The sequence below is a fragment of the Colletotrichum paranaense genome (genome assembly GCF_030867605.1).
Source record: "Colletotrichum paranaense strain IMI 384185 chromosome Unknown Scaffold_7.1, whole genome shotgun sequence".
NCBI classification, from domain to species: Eukaryota; Fungi; Ascomycota; class Sordariomycetes; order Glomerellales; family Glomerellaceae; genus Colletotrichum; species Colletotrichum paranaense.
This window is the reverse complement of record NW_026848965.1, coordinates 253-27,400: the sequence shown is the minus strand read 5'-3', so window position 1 is coordinate 27,400 and position 27,148 is coordinate 253. Positions and strand designations below refer to the sequence as shown.

Here is a 27,148-nt window from a genome sequence, read left to right as displayed (position 1 = left end):
CACTACACTACTACTTCTCTTCTTCAGGTGCTCTGCGAAAGTGGGTTGCCTGGTTGCATATTCGGGCAATGGACCAACGCCTCCCGATCTCGATAATGGGAGCTGCAGATCTCCTTGACCACCTTACCTACGTCCGTCCTACCCTCTGAGTCCCTGCGTACGTACAGGAGCACTGGTTCTATCCCGCCCTTTCTATTGTCTTTGAGGCTTTCTTCTTTTTTTCTTTTTTTTTTCTCCTTTTCTGCCCACACTCGGAAGGGGGACCCTCAATGTCAGGTACTTCCACGAGAACCCCAGTGTACTATGACAATGGGGCGAAACATTGGCATGCTACTACTAGTTACTGATGATGCCTTGCAGTTGCTTTCCCACCCTTCATGCCATGCGGGTGTCTAACCTTGCTGCTCTCCTGACTTGTCCTCAGACTAGGTTGCTGCTGCTACATGCAAGCTGCAAATGCATGACCCGTGGATTATTGGGAGCTCTTTTGCCAATTACTCTTTCCGCAGGTGGTTGAGATAAACCTCCTTTTCCTGTCTCTGTCTCTCACATCTTGGCAGGACGCAAACCTTCATTAATTCCCGGGACAAAAAAAAAAGCAAGGAACCATAATGGCAGGTAGACACGGACATGGATCGCTGGTCCACGTTGCCCGTGTCAAGGCCGAAAGTGATCGACTGCCGGTGTCAGGATACCTCCTCGAAGGCCCCTTGACTGGTCGTGACAGAAGAACCCAAGACAGCTGGATAGGGGGGGTAATAGAACTGGTCGGAGCCATTAGCATGGTCATCCGATGAAGTAACCTTGGTCTTGCTGAGACGTTGACGTGAAGGGGGAAGCAAGTCAGTCCTTCCAAGGGGGTGTGAAGTTTGATAGGTACGAGGCAACAACCACCACTACACCATAAGCTCAATCTCGACAACCAACCCAGCCAAAGGGGGCCTTCAACACGTTTCCGCACCATTTCCCCCCTCTCATATCGTGCGTATGCTCTTAGGGAGTTGGGCTTGCCGCCCGAAAGTCAGATTAACATCTGCCAGTGTGCTACGGCAAAATCCTGACAAGTGACTGGGCCCGATGCAAGGTGCGGTAGGTGTCTAGAGGTTGAATGAGGGCGAACCAGAGCGGGAAGCGAGACTCGTCGTGATTGCGATGTCACTGGGCCTCGCGTCCGATGCACAAGCGTCGTAGCTTTGTGTGAGATGACAGCCAGTCGCAACGGCCACTGGACGAAGAAGGGGGGGAGGGTGTGCAGATTCACAACGTGTGGACTGCAGCACAACACAAGACGAGACCCAGGAAAGGCCGCCGTCGACAGGGAACAGGGCTCGCACGTCCGGTTGCTTCAAGCCGGGCCAAGAACGGCCGGCGCTCAGAAGGGATGTCAGTTGCCCACCCTCAGGCACGGGACATGAGACTTGGGGTGGAAGGTTGGCGAGTCAAACTCCGCCTTCTGGTACGGCTGTTGCTGTTACAATGTTAATAGAGCTTGAGGCGGCAGGAAGCTATCATGGATGTCAGCAACGAGGCCAAGCTCAGCCCATCAATGAGCGTGAGGGTGGGAGAGCGACCAAAGAAGGCATGGGCTTGCCATGTCAGCGTCGCTAGGTTCGTAGGGCCTGTTACTGCAGCATAGAATAGGAAGGCCGAAAGATATTGGGATGGGAAGGCGTAGATCCATCATCCAAGGGTGTGTGACTTTCTCATTTGTTCGGCACTTTCTGGCGGAGCTGGGAGGCGTTAGATGCAAACGACCTTGCGCGGCGCAATCGAAGCGTGATGCCTATGGAGATGTGCAAGAACCTGGAAGCCCTGGATGGATAGTGACATGCCGTATCGCCACTTGAGATGCAGCATTAGAGAGCATGGCCATGGTAGACCGGGGAGTATGGTGAGGAGAAGTTCAAACGACGTTGGCGCGATGGAGAAATGGCGGGCGGGTCTACAATCTGTAGCGGGTCCACGGAGATCAGCGGATCTACATTGGACAACGACAACCCCGGTGCCACAGTATTATCATACAGGCACATAGAACGAACACAGGGATTTGCGCGCTGACGAGGACGTGGGATGAAGGCAAGCCATAGCGGCCGGATGTATCATGTATCCGTAAGGGGGATGCCAGTTCGTGATGCCTGGGCCCTGTTGACGAAAGCAATTCCGTTTCCAGGATAGCAGATTGGGGCTATGTGGATGGGCGTCGTGAGCATGCAATTTCATGGCGTGGTGAACAATTCGCAGGCCAATAATTAGATGGAACTTGAAGTCGATGCTTGTCTTGGTGGAGGGCCATGTTCGATACATGTCAAGGCGATTGGCTGTTTGGGATTGGCGGAAGGTATCGAGACTCATTCGAGAGGGTCCAAGGTGCGGATGTCGGGAGTGTTTCGAGGGCATTCAAGGGTCGATAGACTATGGCGCCAGGAGCGTTAGTTTCGTGCTCTGCTCGCTCTTTGGCGTTTGTGGCTTGTCTGTTGGTCGGCCAGACTCGCATGGCAAGGCCGATGAGGCGCATCTGAAAAGGGTAGAAGGAGAGCGTCTTTGTCTCAGGGCATTCCTTTGACGGATTCAAGGTGTTCCATGAAGTTGGTTCGCCTCTTGAGGATGCTTAGCGGATAGCCGCGGCCGTGTTGGCGCTTTGAGAAGTTCTGCAGCGACAAGTAGTCGAGCACAGTCGCCGGGCCCCCATGTTTCGAATACTTCTGCTGGGGTTCTCCAGGAATGCTTCTCCTGTGTATGGGTAGGCCAAGACGTGTCAGGGTATTGAATCCCTTGAGCAGGTACCACTTGATGATTTGAATTTCTTCGGCCCCCTTTGTTTTCGGAAACGTAGCAAAGTACTGAGCCGGTTCGGGAACGAGGTGTCTCCTGTCAGAGCCGTCGTGCAGCGGGCAGAGAGAGGGCCGAGGGGCGGGTGCCGCACACATCATTGATGATTGACCAAAAGTGCCTTGACGTGCCGGGAAAGGCCTGGTACGAGAGGGATGCCAGCGATGACTCGCCGGTGGAGGAGAGCCGTTGGGGATGTAACTCTGTGATGTGTGTGAAGTATCTTTCTTCTCTTTCGCGGCAAGTCGATTTCCAAGAAGCGCATTCTCCGTACACTACCGATACAGAGTAGTAGGAAGCGTGATGAAGAATGGACGGGAACGCAAGATTGTGAGTGGAGGATTGACGTTCACGCTGGAGATTGAAGATGGCTTGTGCCCCACAACCTAACTCTAAGGTACGAAGTGCTTCGTACCTCACCATGCTCACTAAGCCCAGGGTACGTACACGGTAAACCCTGGTCAGGCGGTCCGGACCAGTAGCGACGATACGTACCTCTGCCTGACGTTGGTGAAGTCCCGTGGGATCCACTTGAGCTTCATGTTCCTTCCTTCCTTTCCAGGCCTTGCCGAAAAGGTACTCCCAATCTGGGCCTGAGCGGGTGGGTCATTGATGTACCTTTCTCAAATAAGCTCCCAGGCAACCTAAGCTCTGATCCAGCTCCATTTCTGTTGGGTCGACCAATGAGAATGGGAGTATACGTATTCCAAGAACATATCGAGATACCGAGACCGTTAGGAAGTACCGGGGCTCTTCCTACCTATTTCTACCAGGTAGATACCTAGTAGGTATCAATTGAACAAGGGTTTGTCGTCGTATAAGCAAGGCGTGAACCGTTGAATCCCTACTCCAGTGATGTACGACGCTCAATCGCCATTGCCAACAGTGCCGTATCGCGATCATTATCCGCGATGTAGCACTGACTGGATGGCTGCCATCCTCCAGCCTCCAGGTCCGGGCTATAAGCGGAAGGGTAGGGGAGGGAGGGACGGGGGCCATGTGGGGAATGATCCGGTCATGGCTGCCATAATCCCGGCGCCCCGATTTCCGCCTATCATCCACAGCGAATGATCGCCGGGCCCCGGTCGCCATCTTGCAGCCGCCCTGGTTTGGCCCTGGTTCAATCGAGCCTGAATGCCACTCAACTTGTCAACTACTGCGTACTTACCGCGTAGTAGTTTGCGGATTTTCCGACCCATGCTCCAAGAGATTTTGTTCCTTGACAAGGCTTTTACGATTCAAGGTTTACCTGTCGCAGGTACGTAGTAGAGAATGGACACAATATTGTGCCTACTGCGCAAGATCAACCACGAATACCTAGTCGCGAGAGACGGATATCCCACCTATCATTCAAGCGATGCCCTCGTACCAATTCCGCCATCACCTCCATCCCGACGACATCCGTGCTTCCTCGGACTATGCCCCAATGGTCCGTTCAGAGACACTTACCTACCTTAGTCACTCGAGGATTCAAGCCAAGCAAGGTAAATCTCTGCAAAAACGGAGCAGCAGTCAGGTATCCCACATAAACACTGTAGCATAGTACCAACCTATGTACAAGTGCGGGTACGTGAGCAGGATATCCTCCTCTTCTGCCTTTTCTAGGTACATGCTGGGCACTGCTACTTGCTTGCTGGGTCATAACCCAGAAGAACTGGTACATACGTGGCGCCTTGCACCTGCTCTCACAGAACCAGCTCGTCACTGGATCACAGAGGGCCTCAGAATGAGTGCTTCCTTCCTCAATCCGAGCATGTCACGCATGGCGACCCAAGGTATGTACAGATCTGGGGCTGCGGCTGCCGCCAACGTAGGGCAATGCGACCTGACTTGAGGTGCCAGTCAGCGAGACATTGGACGCCCCATCTGCCAGCTTGCCAGTGCATCGTCCAGACTCCAGTGGACGCCTTGGGAGGCTTCTCGTTGCATAACTCGACACTAGAGCGTCGCCATACCATCTCCACCTTGCATTATGTTTCGTCACGATAATGGGCCACACTCGGACCTTGACTCAAGGCGTAAGCCTAGAGCGGCCTCTTCCCAACATCACGCAGCCTGGCTCACTCAATCAGAGTCTCCAACACATCGTTTCTGCGTGTGTGCCCCCCATCGCTTATCACACTTTGCCTCCTCAAGACCAGTGTGCCCTGCAGGCTGAGAAGGTCAGTCTAGCATGGCCTGGCCTGCCGAAAGCCAAGGAGTGTCACTGACTTCACAAGTTGTGAGTTGTCCATGCCCCCATCCTCACTCCTCAAAACATAGTTTGCTCTGACGTCTATCCCGATTCACACCCGTCAGCCGCTTGGTTCCACTCGACTAGCAACGCACCGGGCGGTCATAGGTACTTCCCCAGCCTAACCCACGTCGGCTCGTCTCTCATCCTCAAAGTTAGTGTTTCTACGAAGGCTGCCCTGAATCGCAACGGCCGACGATCCCCGTTGCCTGTCTGCTCCCTTGTCAGGTGCGTTTGGCTCCTCGACTCTAACTGGCTGGGACCTTCCTCCGATGCGCGGCTGCTTTGAAGGATGCACAGAACACGAGGGCGCTCAGATGACAAGTCTGAAGGGCACCACCCACTGGCAGCAAGCCAAACAGCATATTTTTGGTGAAACCACCTAACAGAGGCCACTCCAGCCCCTTTCATTCTACCATCATGGCAATCCTCATACTTTGCTTTGATGGGGCTGGATTTACCTACGCACAGCCCTGATAACAGGGCATTACAAAGTTTCCAAATCCATGTCGCCAATCTTCGAGAATCACTAAGATCACGGCTTGTCTGCTGACCACGCGGCGGGAAGATCATGAAGCCTGGGCCACCGTCGATCCTGATCAGCAAGAGTCCTGCGCCAAACACCGAAATCCCCGGGTCCGTTCGGCTTGTCAATCTTAGTTGGCTTCATCTCCCGTCAAGTCTCTCGCCCACATATTCCTAAACTGGCCTCCCGAGAAGCCACTTGAGCAATTCTCTTAGTGCCACACAAAATACCTTCCGAAGAACTCGCGATCTGTGGTCGCTTCGACCCCGCAGAGGAAAAAGCCAAGCATCTCAGTCAGCAAGCGGTGGCGGGCAAGCGCTGCCTGCGCAAGAGACATTCTTGGCAGTTCGTAGTCAACCTCGAAATCTCTTGGCCGCGTTCGTTGAATGATTATCCCCAAACGCCGTCGTGTGTCAATTTCTCACCCGGCGTTGTGCTGACATCCAGACCACGACGATCATCAGCCTTGGGCCAAGCCTAACGATGTCTTTTGCCATGAGGCGCTAGACTGGGATACCGTGTGCAGCTGTCAAAAGGTTCAATGTCTCGCTCGCATATTCGGCTTCTCAAATTCAGTCAATGGTGCTACCTTTGGTGTCATACTCAACCGAGGGACAGTGTTGGAAGCGTGGTAGAATAGTGGACCGTGGCGTTCGGCGCGCGTCAATCCTCCACGCTCGCCCGTGTTTTAGTTCGGCAGCAATGTGAGACTAGTGGCAATTCTCTCGGCGCGGTTTCGACTGTAATTTCCCGACTCCGTTGCAAATCACACTCGCGACTACGAGGAGGATGCCGTACAAGGCGTAGTTGGAAGGCCTGGCCGTCACCTTGATTCTGGCGGGCGCCATCGTCAGTGGCTGCCGTTCCTCGACACTCTTCAGCGATGAAGTACATAGCCGGATCTCCCGTCATCCTTCGAAGAACAGAGTTTCAGACCGTCGACTGTGACGAATGAGAGTAGGTGTGATCACTCATGATCGTCCCACCAAGGTGAGAACAGTCCATCTGACCGCGACTGACCACGAGAGACTGGCACTCAGGCACTGTAGGTAGGTATTCGCCCTATGGCCGAATGCTATGACAGCACAATTGGGATGGCAGTCGGTGAACACCTTGACCCAGGGCCCAGAGTGCAGCAACTCTGTCCATCCCGTTGGGTATTCGTTCCTGAGGCGCCACGGAGAATTTTAGTCTTTTGACGACGCAAACTCAAAAACTCGTCATCACCAAGATTGCAGACGTTTCTTCGTCGGCTACTTTCACCTGATACCTTAGCTCTGGGGACACTGACAAGCTTGGCTGTCGGCTCGCCATTAACTTCGGCCTTTGGCGATGGATCCAGATCATCCAGGGGAGGCGGCGATGAGCCTCCGCCGATCGTTGAACATCCCCCGAGCTGTCCGTGGGCCTGCGCAGCTGCGGTGCTGCGATCGGCCTCAGCGTTCCTGGCGAAGATCACCGGGCCAAGAGCCACCAAAAAGGGCACTTGGCAGCGGCTAGACGGATGGCTCGGCCGAGCCGGAGCCGGATGGGATGAGATCACCGGAAGAGGTCGCCGAGTGTCGGCCAATCCATCCGCGCGTGGAGTTTGCGGAGTTCCACAAATTATCGGCTGAAGAGCGGAAGAATATCGGACAGTGTCCGGCAACGGCGCCGAAGATCTCGACGTCGTTAGTATCCATTTTGCGCCGTTTAACAGACTTGGCATACCTACATGAATTGCAACCCACGTGGAGAGCAGCGTGCACAATTGGTCGCTCAGTCTCTGGGCAGTAGGAATGTCGAATTGTCCAACTCCTGGGGCTCATGATGAGTCATCACGGAAGGCTCGTCATAGAACTCTCCAGAGCCAATTAGAACGAGGCACTAGGTCCATCTCGGACATCGGACATCGGTGCAGAAACTGTCCGACTGAGTAAAGAATGGGGCCGGCACACGCTCGAGCGCGTATCTGCCTGGTGTAGACCTGTTCCTAATAGTGTAGCAAAGGGCCACAGAGAAACTGTGAGTTACTCTTTGGCCTTTTTCGCCGCAATAGTGCTTCTCCAAAGCCCGCATTACGTACCCATTGTCCCTTGCGTCACGCTGCAGCTCACCCGAGTCCGACTCTCTCCCGTATCTTCCGAGTTGTCCTGAGTCTTGGACCCCCCCGGCGCCGCCGAGGCCCACTCCCGGCACTCTCTCCCTACCTCCCGCTTGCCGAGGTCTCGGAAGGAAATTTTTGCGGCTCATCATGGAGACTGACGACGGCGTACAAGCGGACCTTCCGGGCTCCGCCGCCAACGGTTCAGAGCCGTTGGCGTGTGTGACATGCCGGTCTCGGAAGCTTAAGTGTGATCGAGTGAAGCCGGCATGTAGCCGTTGCTTGAAAGTCAAGGGAGAATGTGTGTATCCGGAATCCAGGAGGAAGCCCGCGTTCAAGCGGAAGAATGTGAAGGAGCTCGAAGAGAGGCTAGGTAATGCGCTCTCATATACTTTTCCGCCAAAAGGAGCGTGTTACTGACCAATATGTATAGCCCAAGTGGAGGATCTTCTCAAAGAAGCTGCCAACAAGGGCAATGGGGCACTACCTTCTGAGGGTGACCTGGATAGCCGGATCAACATTGGCATGGACGACTTCCATGTCGACATTGAGACGATCATGGCCATGCAGAATGGTACCTTTGACGACGGATCGTCTGGTTTTCACACGGGAGTGAACATGAATAAGACGGCACCGCCCTCTCAACCTGAAGCACCAAGCTTTGCCAATGCCTCGGGGGAACTCATGGGGCTGGGGCTCTCAGAAGCTCTACCCCCTTTTGAGATGATGGAGGAGCTGTATGTTGGCATCTGACGCTGTCTTTCTTTTCTGCTCTCGCAATGGCACGAGCATATCTGACTGGAGAACCAGAAACAAGAGCTTCTTTGAGAGGCAACAGCACTTCATCCCCATCATTCACCCCGGACGATATCTCCAGGCGTTCTACTCGGCGCCTCATAAACGTCCGCCCATGTGTCTGCAGTACGCGGTCTGGTCTATGGCCTCCAACGGGCATGAGAAGTATAGCCAGTATCACGACATTTTCTACAAACGGGCTCGACAATACGCAGATGCGGATGAGATGAAGGTGAGTTCTCCCTCTCCCTCACCCTATGCTCTGGATAGAATTCGCTGACGCTCACACTAATACGTTAGGGATTCGGCGAGCACTTCCTCACTATCCAACATGCGCAAGCGTGGGCTCTCATCGCGACGGACGAGGCGAGGTCTCTCTTCTTCACGAGAGCGGCCATGAGTTCCGCAAAGTGCGTACGGCTCGTGGAGATGATGGGTCTTCACCGCATCGACGGCGACGGGCAGGAGATGGCGCCGACTCTTGCGCCGCCCACGTCGTGGGTTGACCTTGAAGAGCGGCGGAGGGCGTTTTGGGGCGCTTACTGCATCGACTGCCACGCAAGTATCGCGACTGGTTGGCCTACTCTCATCGACCCCAACGAAGTATGTTTCCCTGCATGTCTGGCCCCTTTTTCTTTTCTGAATACTGACACCCAGATAGATCACTACACATCTTCCCTCGTCGGAAGAGGCCTTCAACTCGGCCCGCGAGGAAGAAACATCAACCCTACCAGAAGCGTTCCAAGGCGCCTCGTACTCGACCTTTGCAGGCGCCGTCATAATGTGCTACATCTTCAACATGCTCCTGAAGCACGTCCACTGGGAGCGGCCCAACGACAGGCCCGCAGACGTCGAGTACGGCGAGTTCTGGAAGCGGCACAGGGACATTGACAACATGCTCTCGAGCGCCTTCATGTTCTTGCCGGAGCGCTTCCGCCTGCCGCAGAGCATGCGGGACCCGACGTCCGTCCACACGAACCTCAACCTCCACGCCTCGGTGATCTGCCTCCACCACGCCGCGATCGACAGGATCGAGCGGAACAAGCTCCCCGAGCCGCTCAAGGCCGCCTCGGAGCTGCGGCTGCGAACGGCGGCCGAGGAGGTGGTGAGCATCATCAAGTTGACGAGCCACATGAACTCGGGCTATGTAAGTGAAAGCCACGTCCGCCTCGAACCCGGCTTCGGAAACGCTCATGCACTGCAGAAAAGTCCCATGGTCGCCTTATCGCTGTACTCGGCCGCGTCTGTGTACGTGTACTCGGCGAAATGCAACATGGACACCGGCTTCTCGACGGCGGACCTGCAGAATCTAAAGTTCATCATCAACGCCATGGAGGCGATTGGTCGGCGGCACATTATTACGCAGGCCTTTCTCCAGCAGATCTTCATGGACATCGAGCGCAACGGCCTGTCGGGCGTCATCGATCTGCCCAATCTGGCACACTACAAGAACCTCTTTGGCTGGACGTCGTCCAACATTCCCTTGCTCGCGCGGACGTCCATCTCAAAACACACCGAGATCCAGCCGCCCTTGCCCGGCAGACTGCCGCTCGGCAACCCAAAGGGTACCGCCTACGAGCACTACCCGATCAGGGTGCAGCACGACGGCGGCTGCAACACCCCCGTGTCCATGGGCGGCACCAACCCGATGCTCGGGCCAACGCTCGGCAGGTTCGACCAGCCTATCGGGATGGGCCCGCCGTCTTCATCGGCGTCTATTGATACGCGGGACATGGGGCCGAATAAACGGAAGCGGACATCGGAGTCGACGACGACAACATCGACAAAGAGCCCGGACGTGACGGGCATGGCGCAAGGGGCCGCTTTTGCTTACCCGTCGGTGCCTGTGGCTTCTGGTATCGATAGCGTGGGCGGGTTCGGGTCGGGTCTCCTGCGAGGGAGCGGCATTATTGGACCGACAGCAGGAACGGCCACTTTTCCGGTCAACCTCCCGCACCGGAGTCCCGCGGCGGGACAGCCGTCGCCAACGTCCGTGTTCAACAAGAGCACGCCGTCGCAGTCGACGGGCGGGAGCAGCAGTAACAATACGCCGCCTGGTCTTGTGCGGGGTAGCACGTCTTCGCCGGACGATGGAGGCACCACGCAGGGTGCCGGCGGTAGCGGCGGTGGGGGCGGAAACGTCAATGAGATTATCGATATTACGAGCATTCAGAACGCGATGCTTGGCGGTGGCGCTGCGGGTACCTCTTCAACGTCGACATCGACGACGACGTGGGACTCGAGGGGTTTACAGTATGCCCCTAGCACGGATCCGGTTTCTTTTATGAATATGAACTTTGACTCCATTCCACCGGGTATGGGGATCGATCCGTGGACTGTGTTGGCGAACATGGACGATTTGACGTGGACTGGAGATGGAGAGGTGTCAGCGGAGGCAGCTACGGGAGGGCTGAATGGGAATGGAGCTACCGGGTAGGATGGAATGGAAGTGGAAAGGGATGCTTGGTTCGGATTCGAGGAACGAATGGGTATGATACCGGAAATCTAGGCTTTTGTTTTTGGTTTTGTCGGGGGTTCCTGGGTACGAGGGGGAGGGGAGGTGGTGGGATGGGGGTTAACCTTCTGATGATATCCAACGGGAAGGTGAGGTTTGGTGTCGCAAAGCAGGCCAAAAACGCGGTGATATTGCATCAAGATAGCGGCGTATGAGGAAGGAGGCTTTGTTTGGCTGATGAACAAAACATCACGGTTACTATGTGGGGACGCGAAACGCATCTCATTCCGTTACTATACCAACTCAACAAAACATCACCACTATATCAAAACAAAATACCTTACGCAATAGCAGAAAACTCGATAGTTGACAAAAAAAGCTCGGGCGTTGGTTCGAACCCTATCCCTACGAAAAACCAGCGTCCCAGTTTATTCATCACCCGTTTAACCACCAGGCTACGTGGCCCCAGCAAGCTTGCGCTGTACCGGGGACACACTCCTTCCTTCGAATCTGTGTTTTATGTATGCTCTGGCCGAGATAGGAATACCGTCAGATCCTGGTGGAATACTGAGCAGATGTGTGTAGGCAGGTGCGGCGGTATGGACCTTCCATCTCTATTCATTTATCCAAGAACCATGGCTGTCAGTCAGTGAGTGATATTAGGAAGGCATATCCAATATTGGGATCTCGATACGTCAGGAAGTTAATTGAACTTGGAGACCGACAGTTTTGGGCAATGAGAGTCAGTTGCGAGATAGGTGGCTACAGTCAACCAGTAGTTCCGAGGGCACTCGTCCTGGAATTCTAGTTCCTCAAACGCCATTAGCTGTTTAAAACGTCGTTATCTTCGACATTCTTGCGATACCCTAGACCTTCCCTATCTCATGACATTTGTCTCCTTCTCTTCCTAGTCCTTTTGGTGTTCCTTGGATTTTCTTGCTCTTCCACAGCGCCGCGCTTCTTTGATTTGCGAAGATGAGTCCCTGATCGCATAGAGCTAACGGTACCTTCAAGCTCGTCAGCAGCATTGGCTGATAATACCGTCTTGCACCAGGCTTCAGCCTTTCTAAACGACTCATGTACAGCGGGGATCTTAGCCAAGACGCGTGCAAAAACTCTTGTAAGGAACTCATCGCCGCAAGAACCTGTCGTTGTAGGCAGTAAGAACTTGGCCCAAGACTGGCACACGTCCCAAAAGTTGACCTTCTCTTGCCTCATGATTCCTCCGAGGGTTTTTGAGTGCGACTCTCTGGCCACAGTGATATTTTCGAGCGTCTCTAAATCATTCAGCATTGCAAATAGAGTCTCCTCGTACACTGTTGGTTGTTTGAGCAGGTGCACACGGCGTATCGTGATAAAGAACCTGAGCCAAATCGGCATCTCCAATCTTTCATTCTCGTCGAACTCGATGGCCGTTGCGACTGGATTCGCTCCGTGTTCGAGCAGCGTAAGTAGAATGCGATTTTCTGCCAAGGCGAGCAAGTCATCATCCTTCTGCCACCATTGCGTATCCGGCTCAACGGTGGGGTTAACCTTTTCCCTACGACGACAAAACAAAAATTCCCAAGGACTTTGAAAGTGATATTTTGCCTTGAGTCCCATAATATGGCTGTTAGGGTCATAGCCGCTCTCCAACAGCTTCTTGAGGATCCAACACTGGTCTGTATTGGCCAAAGTGTGACACGGGTCGAGTATCGGATAAAGGGGAGACTGGACTCGGCTCGCGTAGGTGCCCATAAGGTATTCGTGGCTTACTGAAAGCTTCCTTCGGATATAACCCAGGATTCCAGCTTCTAAAACACAATGGCGAAAGATCGTAGTTGCAAAAGAGGGGTCGGTCAATTTGACTTGTCCCCGCGAAAGCATCCGAGGCAAGCTGTTTTCCAGATTATCTAAAAGCGCTGCCGTAAGTGCTTCCGAGCTTTCGCCTTGCATTGTAGCAAGACGCGCGTATGAAAGACCTTGTTTCAGCCTCGGAATAAAACCCGCAACTTCTGATGTGGGATTTTTGGACGGCGAAGAAGTTTCGCTAGCAAAGGTGGATGTTTTTATCCACGCCACAAATGCCTTGAATAGCGATAGACTAAAGCAATGGCTATTCTTCGTGTGTTCTCTCAGGAAATCATCCATTTCGCCAGTGCGGAGAAAGTCGTAGACGGTTCTGTGAAGAAACTCCATGCGGTCGCCGTTGCGTTCCAAAAGGCCTTTACAACGCCCGTTGATACGTCGTGAAACTGAGCGGTAGATCTTCTCGAGAACCTCGGGATCTGTGGGCATGAGCTTTGTATGTGCGATGTCTTTAAATGCGTAGTTCTCGTTGCCGTACTCGAAATCATGGAGGGAGAAGATCTCTATGCGCAGAGGTCCCTGTGCTTGAAGCGCGAGCGACAGCGTCCCGGCCATCTTCTCGTTATAGAATGGGTCCACACTTTTTATTATATGCCTGAAAAACTCTTGAAGATCCTCTGGAAAGGTTTCCAAGCGTCTCTGTAGATCTGATAGGCTGTCGTCGTTTGTAAGGCCCTCTCGTAGCAGCCGGACTACGAGCGTGACCCAGAGAAAGACACCCTTGGACTTGAATGCAACCTCCTCGATGAGGGACATTGATGAAACGAAACTGAACTCTTCCAGAAGAACCTTCCACCTAGGATGCGCTTGGAGACGGTTTGCCGTATAGTCAAGAATGTCGTTGTAGGTAAGCTCATGCATATAGAGCTTCGAGTCCGAATTTTCCCCGAGTGCGTCTTCGAAGACGTTCCACGGTCTGCTCGAGACGCACATCTTTATAGAAGGGCTTCGAGATAGTTCTTTGAGCGTTTCGCAGACATCGATGTGGTCGCCTTCGAATTCATCCAAGCCGTCTATAAAGAAGATGATCTTGCATGATAGCTCATCGAGATGAACCCCAAGGAGTCTGAGAAAGTTTTCGAACTCAGATTGACGTGGTGCTGCCGAGGACGTCCCCCAGCCGTCTGGTATAATCTTTGAAATGAGCGCCGGCTTCCTTACTAATACACCGAATAGGAGAGATCGCAAAAGGCCTTCTAGTGACCGTTGAATCGGCGTGCCGTATATCGTAAAGTAGTGGCTGACGACAAGGAGCTTCCGCGTTCCGGCCCACGTCTTCAGGCACTCCCTCGTATCTTTGTTGTCCGCGATGTGTTTCATAAAGGTCGACTTTCCTGACCCGGGCTTTCCAGAGACCCAAAAGAGTGTGTCTTTACCCCTGAGCCAATGTCGCAGCTTGCTATACATGACCCCAGTCTGCTCTGTTTTCCTCAAGCTCCACTTGAAGGTTGTAAAATGAGCTTCAGGTATCCTCTCATATCTGCTTGTCCGGTCCATATAGTTGAGCTTGGCTAGCACTTGGGCTTCCCTCTCGAAGACTCGGGTTTCAAGCGACATCTTTGAGACGCTTGAGCAGATTGTGTCGATATCTACCGGTATAGTTGTCTTCGGGTCCTGCTGCCGAATGTAGTTTCCGAGCTTCCTAATTTCTTCGATCATGGCGCCCAATCTAGAATCGCTGTGAAGCGTCCAGATCCCTCTACCAAGACGTTGAACATCATCTTGGAGAGCCGATATGCTTTCGCTACGGGCAAGCTGAGCAAAACGTCACTTGATGATGTAGGTCAGGGTATACTTACTTTGATGCTGCGCACAGCAAGAGAGTCATCGCGCGTTGGCGATCGGCAATTCGCGTCCTGTATTCCTCAATTTCGCTCGATTGCCAGACTTCGGAAAGGGCAGCTCGAAAGCTGCTCCAGTGCTTCGGGCCCTTTGCCCCAATGACCTTCAGCTTGTTCATCTTTCCAAGAAGGACTTCGCAGTCCTGTTTGCAGGTGTTTGCGAAGTCGGCAAGCTGTTTTCCATGTCTGGATATAGCTTTGCTGGTGTTCGTCGACGAAACCGACTGGGGTTGCTGAAAATTCCCATCGAAGTCGATGAGCATCCCGCAAACATCTTGAATGTGGTTATTGTTGCTACTGGTCCCTGTGGCGGATGCATGTAGTTTTCGGGCGTCATTGAAAAGGCCCACAACGAATTGGGTAAATTGTAGCAAGTTGCCTGCGAGTGCCACGGCTGTCACGGGGTCCATGGTCGAAATTTTGAGGGACCTGAGTCTCTACAATCTCGATTTTCTACCGGATCGTTCATGGGAGTGAGGTAATTTAACGTCATATCAGACGTTTAACCCAGGGAATCTAGGCAAACGACCAGGCAGATTCTTCAATCACAGCGATCTCCATTGGCTGCACCTCAATTTGATGCATGAACAGCTGACCAACTCATAGCCACAGCCACAGCCACCACCAACTCAGAAGCCAAGAAAGAGACAGGTTCGTTCTCTCAACTCTTGCAGCGCAGTTATGAGCTGACGCTTTTCATTGGATCACATGAGTAATTCGCTAAGGGTTCCCGAAGCGAGATGTAGACTGTAAGGAGAATGGAGCACAAACGCATGAAAGTTTCTTAGATTCAACTCAAATCTCATTGACATTGATGTTAAATTCGTTTTGCAGAAAGTACTCAGACCGAATCCATTACATGTCGAGGTTGAGATACCAATTTGTAGTACGGATACTATGAAGTTCTTATCACCACGCTTCTCAAAAGTCATAGAGATAAAGCCTTGAGGCAATGTAATAATTATCCCATGACGGGCCCTTGTTGAAACTCTGCAGTTCATCACACCCCGTCACACCAAGCCCTCTCTCTCACAGTTTCTCTCCATCAACCCGACCAAGTTGCCTCAAAAGACATCTCGCCGAATGAGCAGCACCTCAACCAACGTCTATAACGAGCCCTTTGGCAACCGACCAGCGATCCCATCAGAAAACCAAAATCTCCTTCTCCCATCTCTTCGCGACCCAAATGCCGGACGATCGAAACCTGGCTCCAACAGCATCCTTCGCAGTCACCCTGCATTCGCAAGGCGTCTGCCGCGGCGCCGCCAATCCGTGTTGGATGTCCAGCCCACCATCCTTCACTCCAACCCTTGCTCGTGAGGCTGACGGGCGTCCCTCGCCCCCACCCAACCCCTCCTCTCTAGTCCTGGGCCGCAAGACCGGTACATAGGGTAACCCCTCTTCTGAGTTTCGTCCCTGCTCTGAATGCCCGGCTCCAGACCCCCGTATGGGTTCGGTTATATGTACCAGGTGACGCCGCTTTACTTATAGAAGCGATAGATATCAACTATTACGTGATCGTCGTGTCTGCTACCAGGGGAAACTCGACAGCTGTAGGGACTGTGTGACCAGAGAGACATGGGAAAGAGACATGGGAAACAGTAGCCTCGCCGGAGAAGATCTTGTCGTGTGCAGTGTAGGCACCCTTCAACGTGTATGGCTGGTCAGTGTATTTTGGGCAGGAAGTATCAGGGAATTCTGGCAGGAAACATGTTTGTTTATTGAGTAGACTGTAAGTCTTTACTAGGTATCGGGTGAGACTGACTGAACTTCATGGAGAAACAGCCTTGACTTCGACGGCTATCGTAATTGGGGAGGAGGAGGGGGCTCTCCTTGTCTTTTTCTTCTTGCTAGGCTGTTTTTCTTTCGTTCGATGAGGAGAGGCCGTGAGCCGTGTGGTTATACTGCTAACTTCTAAGACGTGTTCTCTCAGTACGTTATGATACAAGAGACAGTATAGCCTGCCACTATCTGGGTCGCATAGGGTAGCTCAGCATTCGTAGAAGAATTACTATGTGTTCCCCAAGTCGACTGGGTGCTTTAGCTAATTTGATGCAACCTTGTATTTTGGAGGACCGACACTATTCAAACTGCCTGGTAGCCGGAATTGACACTCTTGAGGTCTTGTGGAAGCGAGGAGTGAGTCAGAAGAAGCTGTGGTTCATTGACCGCTGCGGTGTTCCGGCTGCTTCTGCTAGGCCCATCTGACGCGTAGAGGGATTTGTAGCATGAAAATTGACCACGTCAAAAGGCTGCCATCATATGGCCCTCTTCACCTCTGATCTTCCTTCGTAAGTTTCTCCTTCAAGCTATCTTCCTTCTCGATCGAGGCTCATTCTATTGTCCACGGGCCGCCATCTTCTTTCATGAAAACGACTTGATATGTCGGCTCCCCGTGAATCGTCTTGGTTGGAGCTGCTTGGGGTAAATGATTATGGGGGGTTCCGGGTCAATCTTGACGTCTTGGAGCAGACTTCGTGCCCAGATTTTACCATCCTCACCAAATTCTACACTCAACCGTTCCAAGATGCAATCTCTTGTCACTGTAGAGCCATTGAGTGGGATGTATTCTAGTTGAAGACATGGTTGTCCGTTTCTCCTTATCGGGGGCTCGGGTCTGAGGATCATGATTTTGTACGCCGGATCTTCGGAACTAGAACTATAGACACCACAGAACTCCCTCGGATGGAATCCGGCGACCTCGTGTGTTTCCGCGGTTCTTGAGACACTTGAAGCTCCACTCTTGGTAGGAACGGACATATCGGCAAAGGTATGACGATTTGAGTGAAAGTTTAATAGAATGGGTGTGAGTTGAGGGATGTTGTTGTTGTTGCCTTCGAGACTTCAGTAGATGGTGAGCATTACTATCGCGTTTGTATAGACAAATTTCTCCATATGCTACTTTGGGACTTGGGATCTCATAGAAAGCCATTAATGCGCAGAAGGGGCGTTTGCCGTACGGGAGTTAAAATTGGTAATGCGGTAAACATCTGCTTCGTGTCAAAAGGTCTGTTGTTGTGGAACTGCAATTGTATTTACTGAGTAACACGGGTGGCCACTGCTATCCAGTGACTGTTGCCAATGACACTTCCGAACAAAGATAGAAACATCGTGGATAAGTATCGTAGGTAAGTACCTCAGTTGGTGTCAACTGCCCTCGCTTAGGATCGCTAAATGAAGGATTATAATGGGAGGAAACAGCACTTTTGTTCTAAAACATGAACAACCTTCACTATTTCCCTGATTATTAAGAGCTTAAGAACATGACTGCAAGAAGCTCTTTCATGGGGTCGCCACAATTTGGTTCCAAGAAGCTATCCACCGGCACAAACTGTTCAGCTATTCAAAGTCTCAAGAGAGAAAAACCTTCAGGGGTCAGAAAGCACCCCTGAAAACCGATTGCACCGCCGTCAAATGTCACTGTTCGTGGATCCCTTCTGGATAATCTGCTGAAGGAATAAAGACGCGAGACCATTCATGCACAATTCAGCAATAAGTATGATGATGGTCGCCTGATGACTTTGGGTAGGGTGAGTTAATTTATCTCGTGAGGCCCAAAGGCACTGGAGACGAAGCGGTGCCACACAAACGCCGACACTAAGCCAGACCAGCCTCTTGCAATACTGCAAGTGCTCAAAGATATATCGTGCGATTCTGCTGAATTTATAGTTACATTGAATTACGCTGCACCTGATGTCACCATCATCGAGTTAGCGACTGACGTTCAGATTGCCTTACTTTAGATCGTGAGAAAGAGGGATGGAGAGGTAAGGGGTGGGGAACTAATACCTATCGGCTTCCATCCCCTGACGGCATATTTACCCCGCATAAGTGGGTATCGGAACGGAGGGTGGCAGCTCCGGCCCGGACTCCGGCGACCCGGGGGTGCATGTCCCCAATCATTTTGAAAGGTGCCGCAACGGCTTCGGTGGGCATGGGTCAGGCCTCTGATACCCAGGGTCTGGCCGGTTGCGGGCCCGGAGCCGTCAGTCTCTCCACGACGTCTACGAGATGAAGTCAACGGGTGTGGTCATCTGTGGCTCAAATGATACCTAGTAGTAATTGACTGCGATTGTGGCATTACTACAAGTGACTCTTCATAACGCGATTCCTACCGCTAGACAACATGTCTGCTTCATCATCTCGAAGCACCCATTCCCGTTTGTCGTACTTCTTTGGCCAAATGCCGTTCTTGCCAGGAGCAAGAATGCCGTTCGAATCCAGCGCATTCTTGATCGTTTCATTGAGCTTCATCTGGGCATTGTTGTTGAAGTTGTACGTATTTGCGATCTGGTCCATCAACACTAGATGTGTTCTGTATTCGCCCCAACCACGTTCCGCACAGTCCTGAATCAGTTGCCGGATCAGCCATCGCGCTTTCAAGCGCTGCTGAGGGTCTTCGCGGTTGAAGACAATGCACACAATGTGGTCTGCCAAATCTATCAGTATAGTGTAGATCACAAGGTTTTATGAAGTAATAGAGGGTTACTCACGCATTTCCCGCATACCGATGGTGAAGGTGCCAATGAAGTCAAGCCCAGCCTCTGCGAACCTCCGCTTCGTGACCTCGTATTGGAGCTTGGCATCCGTTCCAGAAATCTTTGTGATGGGCGAAAAGAATAAATGCGCGCCGTTTGGTAGCCAGCTATTATAACAATGATCAGTAGACTGGACAACATTGAGCTGTGACGTCAAAGCCGCGGGAGGGAAGATATGACGGGATGTTGGTCAGCCACATACCTCACCCAACGAAGCTCGTCCAGGGAAGGAACGCCTCGCAAGGTCTTCTCCCTTGTCTTCAAGACGCTGTATGGTTCATGTCGATCCTCCGGAAGGAAGAACTTTGAGCCGGGAACCTTTAGGAAAGCGGCCTTGATGGTATCAAGGAAGAATTTCCGCACAGGCTCCGGCCCCTATTGCGATGGAAGTTAGCCATTGTTTCTATAAAGAGCGCCCGAAATGATCTTAAGAGGTTCTTTACATAGACAGCACCATAGAAGTTCCAGCGACCAAGATTTAGTTTCGTTGCGATCGCATCAAGGTCTTCATCGGATAGTGGTTCGGTCTTGTCCGTGTAAGAAGCCTTATTACCAGCTACGGCGGCGTCCAGAAGTAAATAGCGAATGGTGGGCACATTTTGAATGACTGTTTGCTGTGGGCATTGATTCTCGTCAGTCTTCGGAAGTCGATCAATTAATCGAGAGACGGGAATACTCCACTTACTAGGCGCAGGGGTCTTATAATATCTACGATTTCTGACAGGTCATCCTCGCGAGGGAATGTGATCATGTAGGCTTGATATCCTCCAGGATTCGGCATCAACTTTCACGGTTACTGTCAGTACGTATACCCTTGGTCAAAGGTCAGGTCACTGAGGAGAAAGATATGGTTGACTCACCCACACTCCCATTTTGACGACGATGCCAAGGCTACTCTGGGAAAATATTCCGTCGTTGTAAGGGCCGAATCCATAGTTGAACAGCTGCCAAGCAGAATTTGCCTTCTGTTCATGGGGCGGAAGGTCTGAATTTCCTCCAGACGGGTCCGGAAGCGCTCCCATGCCAGTGCGGATGAGAGTACCGTCGGGGAGAATGACCTCCATACCGCAGTGCATCATGAAGTGATCTGCTGAGCGTTAGAGATATGACCAACTTAGTACAATAGTTTTCCGGACGGCATCTTACCTCCGTAAGGTGCTATGAGATTCCCAAAGTAATCAGCCTACAAATACTAGGTCATGGTTGAGGCCAGTACTCAGCGCTTACTGTAACCGACACCTCTCTCAAGAGTGTTCCCTGCACGTGTACGTCAGTCAAGGACTATATGTAGGCAAGCCGTGATTCGTACCAATGATTGAGCCACCTCCAAGATCAGGCACCTAAATCCGTGGTCAGAAAAACGCTTCCTTGGTCCTTGCAGAAGAAGAACGTACATCTAGCCACAGGTGTTCGCTGAGGCCAGTCTTGACAAGATACTCATAAAGACCAGCAAAGGTGACCCCAGGCTCGACGAGAGCGTAAGCTCCATCGACGTTTACCTCGAGGACCTTGTTGAGATGCTTTCCGAGTTCAATGCCGAGACTGCCTGGAACTCGCGGTGCTGCGCCGCCGTACCCCGTGTTGCGGCCAATGGAAAAGGGCCAGACAGGCATCTGCAGCTGGTTGCAAAGCCGCATCACATCTTGGACTTCGGGGACAGACCTGGGATTGACGATGGCGCACGATACGAAAGAGTCCCTCTCATAGACGGCATGCATGTCGTGAGACTTGCACGGGCTGACGTAGTCTCCATCGGCCAGCTCCTTGTCTGCGGAGATGATGTCGAGGTTCTCTGCCCCTACGATTGGGACTACGGACTCCACGAAACGCTCAAAGTCATTGGCGTTCCAGCCGGGGGGAAGACGACGAGGTTGAGGGCAAGGCATTTTGTATGACGCTGAAGTATCCGGCCAGCAAGTGCTGTAAGATCGCTTGTTGGTGCGTGGCGCGATGAACTAGTTTCAAAGCAAGGAAGAAAGAGCTTAGTAGTAAGCTTTCACTCATGGTACCACAACGCGTTCATGTTGTCTTATAGATACGGATTGAACATACTTCAAGTGCTTCATCCTCTACCTGCGGTTACAACATCCGCCCCAATCCCGAGGCCGAGGTCATGAGCCTGCCGATGCAGCACACCCTCTCGGGATTTTCCCCACACAACTCCGCATCGAAACCGCCGCTCTACTGCCCGTGTAAGTGAAACTATCTCCGAGTGCGGGGCACCGGTAAACTCTCACCACTATGCTTGTCGCTGCCAGTCCAGTGACCGAAGCCTCCTGCGATTAGTGTCCATCGATTGAAAGAATTGGGTGCGAGATAGAAAGCGTTCCCCGTGGGGTGTGGAGTTTGCTCCGACGTCTCTTCATTATGCTTGCCGGCAAACTCCACACCCCACGGGGAACGCTTTGAATCCCGTACTAATCCTCTGGCGATACGTTCCTATGCAACATGCTTTCAGGAAAGCCACTATGGCTGATCAACCATATCCAGTTGAGAGTACTGCCCAGGGTGAATCTTCCATATAAGTTTATGGTGTATTCGCGCAGCAGTCTTACGGAGTTGTCAAAGGAAGCCTCTATCTTGGTATCAAACGGACTCACCCATGTGAGGTTATATTTTCAAATCTGATCAGTACTATCCACGCAGAAAAAACAATGAACTTGTTCTCGACACAGTCTCTGAGCCTACCACGTGATGGTTATATGTCCTCTTCGAGGGACATTATGGGTAATTGGAGTTATGTGATGGTGTTTGCGGTTGTTCTACTCCTCTGGTTCTCTTCGACCATATATACCGTGTTTTTCCATCCTCTCAGCAGTGTCCCAGGGCCATGGCTGGCCCGTTTCAGCGAGGCCTGGAGATCCCACAAGTACTTTCGAGGGACATGGCACCAAGATGTTGTCCTACTGCATCGGAAGTACGGAAATGTCGTCCGCATTGCCCCAAACGAATTGACCATTGTCGACGAAGCCGGTCTGAAAGCACTATACGGCCATGGTCAGAAAGTTGTCAAGGTCAGGAACCTGAGCCCCAACCAGATGCTTGCCAATATATAAAGTTCGTTATCTGACTGTGGATCACAGAGCAAATGGTACGACACTTGGACCGTTCCCAACATGAGTATGAGTTTCTTCGCCGTCAGGGACATCAAGACTCATCGGCATCTGAGGTCTCGCGTCTCGTCCGGGTACTCCATGACGGCCATTCAATCCATGGAGCCCTTGATACAAGATGTTGCAAACTCCATGTGGCAGAGAATGGGAGAGTTTGCCGATAGGAATGTTCCGGTTCGCATGGACGAGTGGGCAAACTACTTCGCCTTTGACGTGGTTGGCAGCCTAGCTTTGGGAGGCCCTATCGGTTTCATAGAGAAGGGAAAGGATGTTGACGGCATCATCCAGTCAATCCACGACGGCTTCTGGCTCATGGCAAACATGGGCAACATGCCACTTCAAATGACGTGGTTCAACAACCGCATCACGCAGTGGGCCCTTAGGTCGTTTGGCGGCGAACGACTCCAGGCTTTCTCCAAATTTGTGGACTGGCTCGAAGTCCGCGTTGACGAGCGCTACCGCGATGGTCTCGGTTCTCAACGGCGAGACATGTTGCAGCTCTTCATCGACGCCAAGGACATGACAGGGCAGCCGGTTACAAAAGGTGATGTGATGATGGAAGGTGTGAATATCCTGGGTGCTGGAGCAGATACGACAACCGTTGGCATTCTTGCCACGCTGGGCTCGCTTCTTCTTCATCCCGAAGCGATCGTTCGGCTCCAGGCTGAGATCGATGAAGCGTATTGCTCTTTGGGACTTGAGAAGACAGGGCGAGACATCGAGTTCTTAGAGTCGTCCAAATTGCCGTTCCTATCCGCCGTCATCAAAGAGAGTACAAGACTGCACCCTTCTATTCAGTATCAACTTCCACGCGTGGTTGGTCCCGGAGGCTTGCAACTCGATGACGTGGCAGTGCCTGAAGGCACGATATGTGGCATAAGTCCCGCTTCGATGAACCGGTCGCTGGAGATATTTGGCCCAGACGCTGATGAGTGGAAGCCTGAGAGATGGATTGCGACTGATGCAAACCATGAAGAAAAGATCAAGTATTGGAACTCCCATTTGACAACGGTAAGAACACGTCCAAGTCTCTTCCCTGTGTGGTCATCAGAGAGGGCAGCAAAGGTTGCTAACGCGATTACAGTTCGGCATGGGAAGCAGAAGCTGCGTAGGGAAGAACTTGGCCACGGTTGAAATGCACAATTTCATTGCGCAGTTCTTCCGCAGGTTTGATGCTTCATTAGTGGATTTGGACCGCCCCTGGCAAACAAAGACGCAATGGTTTGCTTTTCAGAGGAACTTCTGGGTACGCGTACAGCGTAGATATTGATCTAGATCAGTGACTAGTGTTTAGCTTTTGGTGGGAAGATGGATTCACTCGGACAATGGGAATCCTCCAGATCAGCCCATACATAGGCATCGCATGAAGTAGTGGTATCAAACAATTGAAGTTAGGCACAAGAAACAGATCAAAAAGCCTTGCATTCGAGTCTCTGACCAAACTCACGCTGCTCATGTCGAAGAAACATAATTCAGGTGAGGTGCCGAAATAAAGATACACACTCGAAAGACAGTGTAGCCAGAAATAGCCGGCCCTTCACGCCCCCTCTCTGCCGATCCTCCCGGCAAGGCGCGGTTCCCCGCAGATCCACATTGGGGACTGTCTGGGGAAGCAAACGGTATTTCATGATCATGTTGCCTTGAAGAACCATCACCCCCGATCACCCACGCATAGTGTCTATTCGGCGCCCCATGATCCCCGACACTGATAATTTAATCAATCATGGCTTCCGGCACGCTGTCTTCTTCTGCTACCTCTGGCATCACATGCCAAGTGTGCGACCGAAAGTTCACACGTCTCGAACATCTTCAACGCCACGAAGTGATGCGTATATAAGCCCAATCTCCCATCATCCACGCTCGATCATTGGAATTTCTGACGTTTAGGCTCCGCCACAGATAGTACAAACCGCCCATTTAATTGCCATTTCTGTTCGCAATCTTTCGGGCGCAGGCAAGTAAGCTCATTTCGTGTGAAGGGACGACCATGCTAAAGCCCAACTACGTTCGGAACAGAGACGTTCTCAAGCGTCATTTCAAGGCCTGCAAAGAGAGGCTTCGGGCCGACGTAGAGATTCCGCAACTTCCTCAAAACACTAGAGGCAAGAAGAAGACAGCCTGCGATCGTTGCAGTCATCGGAAGCGAGCTTGCAGCTCTCAGTGGCCATGTCGTACCTGTCTAAAAGACAACAGGCCTTGCACGTATACAGCACAGATTGCCAGCGATGAGAACGATACTTTGGCTGCGCATGATACACAACGGGATACATCACCTATGGCAGACAACAACCGCAGCGATGCTAAATCAGGTACTCTGACGGAACGATCCGTGGCCCAAGAATCTCCAGTCCCGACCACACCACTCGATGCGCGCGCTTTCAGTAACGACCTATTTCACATGCCTGCAACTGGAGGCGGCATTCTAGATACATATCTAGACGAACCCCTGACCGACGAGTTAGACCTAGGTGATCCCTTCCATTACCATGCTGAAGAAGCGCCCGACCTGCTCATTCCCGACCTGGTCTACTCCACATTCGACTTCCCATACGAGACCCAGACACAGAACACGATCAGATATCACTTTAACTATATGAAAAGGTTTACCAAGTTCGCGGGTCTGGCGCAGTCCTTCGAATGTGGCTCGCTCCAAGAACGACAGTTACTACTCCAGCAGATCCGGAGACCAAACCTCGGGTGCGATGGTCGCAGTTGGGACAACTACTTGCGCTCGGTATTTCCCCTAACCGCAGAGCCTAAGATATCATGGCGCAGTAGCCAGACCCCTTCTGTCTCGCTCTCGACCGAATCCCAATGCAGCCTCAATAACCGGTCTGACGATCAACTCTCCAGGTTCCAAGTGGGGGAGTCTGTTGACCTGACGTGCAAGATTGTCGCAATGCTTAGAGACATCACCATCGGCAAACCAAGAGGCAGCAAAATCAACATCTCTTGGTCCGGCTCCATCGAGTTTTCCTGCCACAACTTCTTCTCCCCTCAAAGACTACAAGACAACCTCGAGCTATTCTGGTCATGCTGGTATCCCAACTGCCCCATCATTCACAAACCATCCTTCTCGACCTCCAACGCATCACCCTTGCTCATCGCCGCCATGGCCGTCTTGGGAGCATGCCTCTCTCCGTCGCCGAGCGTCCGCGCGAACGCCAACATTTGGTTCAACAGTGTAGAAGAACTCGCCTTCCTCGACGAGGTTCTTCTTGATGAGTCTGTTACTGTTAACGATTCCGTCTCATGTGACGATGACGCGGTCTATAGGCGTCTCGAGGCGATCCAAGCTGCCTACTTGGTTTGTCTGATACAGTATTGGGAGGGTGTGAAACCGAGTAAACGTCGTATTCGGAGGAATAGGTATGCTGTTGTCTTGGATGTAAGTTAGATGCAAATCTTGCACATAGTCCTCCCGTTACCAGCTGACCACCGTACTTTCAGGCAGCAAGAGACTTCGGTCTGGATGATCTTACCCGTCATAAGCTGCCGGTTGATGATTCCTCCACTTTCAGCTGGAAAAAGTTTGTCTTACTGGAGATGCTTATTCGGTGAGTTTACCACATAGGAGGCATGGAGTTCCCAAAAAGGCAAGCAGAGTCTGATGTGCGACAAAAAGAACCGGGACCTACATCTTCCTACTCGATGGTGCGTTTGTCATCTTCCACAACTCACCCCCGAGACTCGTGGTCGCTGAGATGAGAATGAGTATCGTCTGTCCCGAATCCTGCTTCCAAGCGTCCTCTCAAGAAGAGTGCTTCATCCTCCTACACAATTGGACCTCGAGCGAAACGAGACAAGCTCACATGCGGGTCGTCGATCTCGTCGAGGCCATGTGCAACAACCACCTCAGCGACGAAGAAACTTGCGAAGGTCTAGCGGGTCTCAGCATGCTGAATCTGTTCACGGCCATCACTGGTATGTACCTTACTTCAATTGAATCTTCACTTTTCATAGTACTTCAGGTGTTGTTTACACGCAAACGAGGGCAGACGCTTACGCGGTATAACTTAGCATTACACACCCTCGGGTTCCACTACGAAGTATCTCTCGCGCCCAACAGCGGATCGTGGCACCTTCAGATGGGGCTGAACCGATGGATTTCGCTCTACGACCAGGCCGACAGCTGGGTCGCTGAAAATTCACCCGGTCTCCTGCTGTGCGACGAAATGTGGCGACGGCTGGGTTTCATACGCCACGCAAAGGAGTTTTGGATGCTTGCTCAGTTGATGCTGGATAAGTCGCAAATCGAGTTGAACACGGCTGGCCCAAGTGGCGGGCCGTTTGACAAGACCCGAGGTACGGTGTATGACGAGAATACCATGGATTATGTTCACAACTTGGTGCAAAGTCTCGGAGACTTGAAGATAGCTTAGGATGTCGGGTTTGTAATGCCTATATTGTCACTAAGCTGAAGCCATCGTTTCCTGTCTACGTGCCCATGCCGTCTCTCGGCTTGGACTAATAACTTAGAGCACTCTGGGCCTCATGAAAGTGTAGCAAAAATGTCTGGCTGTATACTAGGAGTTCTCCTTAAAACCAACACCGATCTGCTATAGCTTTGGTCTTCCATCTACTGGAATAAGCCATAGGGAGGTGAACCCCAAAACGTGCAGGGCATACTCCTCGTGCACGCGTTTCCTCGAAGAAAGCTCTTCGACGACTTGCCGATAATCCAAGACGACTGAATTTGATGTTTCTATGTTCATCGAATGCCGTTCCCATCTGCCGTGAGTTGTGCCTCTAGGCGCGGGTGTCATGTGTGTCGACAACACAGCGGCGGCATTTTCCCCACCTCAACGGCAGATGGGTCTTCAACCACGACATAAGGTACCTTAGGGAAAACCGTCGACGCCTATAGGTAACCGAGGTTGAAACTCA

General features: G+C 52.1%; 8 protein-coding genes across 8 annotated transcripts; 3 read left to right on the top strand and 5 right to left on the bottom strand.

Moving 5' to 3' along the window:
* Nucleotides 1-574: 574 nt before the first annotated feature.
* Nucleotides 575-964, bottom strand: CPAR01_08807 (uncharacterized protein; the record flags this gene model as incomplete). The annotated part of the gene is made up of 1 exon (XM_060493074.1): nucleotides 575-964. One exon carries the CDS (start codon nucleotides 962-964, stop codon nucleotides 575-577), a length of 390 nt encoding a protein of 129 aa, XP_060347204.1.
* Nucleotides 965-2,546: 1,582 nt separating this feature from the next.
* CPAR01_08806 (uncharacterized protein) lies at nucleotides 2,547-3,921 on the bottom strand (the record flags this gene model as incomplete). The annotated part of the gene is made up of 3 exons (XM_060493073.1): nucleotides 2,547-3,104; nucleotides 3,325-3,422; nucleotides 3,678-3,921. 3 exons carry the CDS (start codon nucleotides 3,919-3,921, stop codon nucleotides 2,547-2,549), a joined length of 900 nt encoding a protein of 299 aa, XP_060347203.1.
* A 2,742-nt stretch (nucleotides 3,922-6,663) lies between these two features.
* Nucleotides 6,664-7,396, bottom strand: CPAR01_08805 (uncharacterized protein; the record flags this gene model as incomplete). The annotated part of the gene is made up of 2 exons (XM_060493072.1): nucleotides 6,664-7,249; nucleotides 7,299-7,396. The coding sequence occupies 2 exons, from the start codon at nucleotides 7,394-7,396 to the stop codon at nucleotides 6,664-6,666; spliced, it is 684 nt and encodes a 227-aa protein (XP_060347202.1).
* Nucleotides 7,397-7,821: 425 nt separating this feature from the next.
* Nucleotides 7,822-10,903, top strand: CPAR01_08804 (uncharacterized protein; the record flags this gene model as incomplete). The annotated part of the gene is made up of 6 exons (XM_060493071.1): nucleotides 7,822-8,044; nucleotides 8,105-8,408; nucleotides 8,482-8,698; nucleotides 8,767-9,069; nucleotides 9,128-9,613; nucleotides 9,671-10,903. 6 exons carry the CDS (start codon nucleotides 7,822-7,824, stop codon nucleotides 10,901-10,903), a joined length of 2,766 nt encoding a protein of 921 aa, XP_060347201.1.
* A 640-nt stretch (nucleotides 10,904-11,543) lies between these two features.
* Nucleotides 11,544-15,020, bottom strand: CPAR01_08803 (uncharacterized protein; the record flags this gene model as incomplete). The annotated part of the gene is made up of 3 exons (XM_060493070.1): nucleotides 11,544-11,560; nucleotides 11,929-14,513; nucleotides 14,569-15,020. The coding sequence occupies 3 exons, from the start codon at nucleotides 15,018-15,020 to the stop codon at nucleotides 11,544-11,546; spliced, it is 3,054 nt and encodes a 1,017-aa protein (XP_060347200.1).
* Nucleotides 15,021-18,693: 3,673 nt separating this feature from the next.
* CPAR01_08802 (vanillyl-alcohol oxidase) lies at nucleotides 18,694-21,034 on the bottom strand (the record flags this gene model as incomplete). The annotated part of the gene is made up of 10 exons (XM_060493069.1): nucleotides 18,694-19,049; nucleotides 19,104-19,255; nucleotides 19,351-19,523; nucleotides 19,592-19,786; nucleotides 19,834-19,932; nucleotides 20,009-20,235; nucleotides 20,295-20,306; nucleotides 20,376-20,405; nucleotides 20,458-20,488; nucleotides 20,543-21,034. 10 exons carry the CDS (start codon nucleotides 21,032-21,034, stop codon nucleotides 18,694-18,696), a joined length of 1,767 nt encoding a protein of 588 aa, XP_060347199.1.
* A 582-nt stretch (nucleotides 21,035-21,616) lies between these two features.
* On the top strand, nucleotides 21,617-23,531 carry CPAR01_08801 (uncharacterized protein; the record flags this gene model as incomplete). The annotated part of the gene is made up of 4 exons (XM_060493068.1): nucleotides 21,617-21,656; nucleotides 21,717-22,162; nucleotides 22,232-23,272; nucleotides 23,346-23,531. 4 exons carry the CDS (start codon nucleotides 21,617-21,619, stop codon nucleotides 23,529-23,531), a joined length of 1,713 nt encoding a protein of 570 aa, XP_060347198.1.
* A 717-nt stretch (nucleotides 23,532-24,248) lies between these two features.
* CPAR01_08800 (uncharacterized protein) lies at nucleotides 24,249-26,643 on the top strand (the record flags this gene model as incomplete). Its single annotated transcript, XM_060493067.1, has 4 exons — nucleotides 24,249-25,649; nucleotides 25,712-25,818; nucleotides 25,887-26,185; nucleotides 26,225-26,643. 4 exons carry the CDS (start codon nucleotides 24,249-24,251, stop codon nucleotides 26,641-26,643), a joined length of 2,226 nt encoding a protein of 741 aa, XP_060347197.1.
* Between the last annotated feature and the right edge of the window lie 505 nt (nucleotides 26,644-27,148).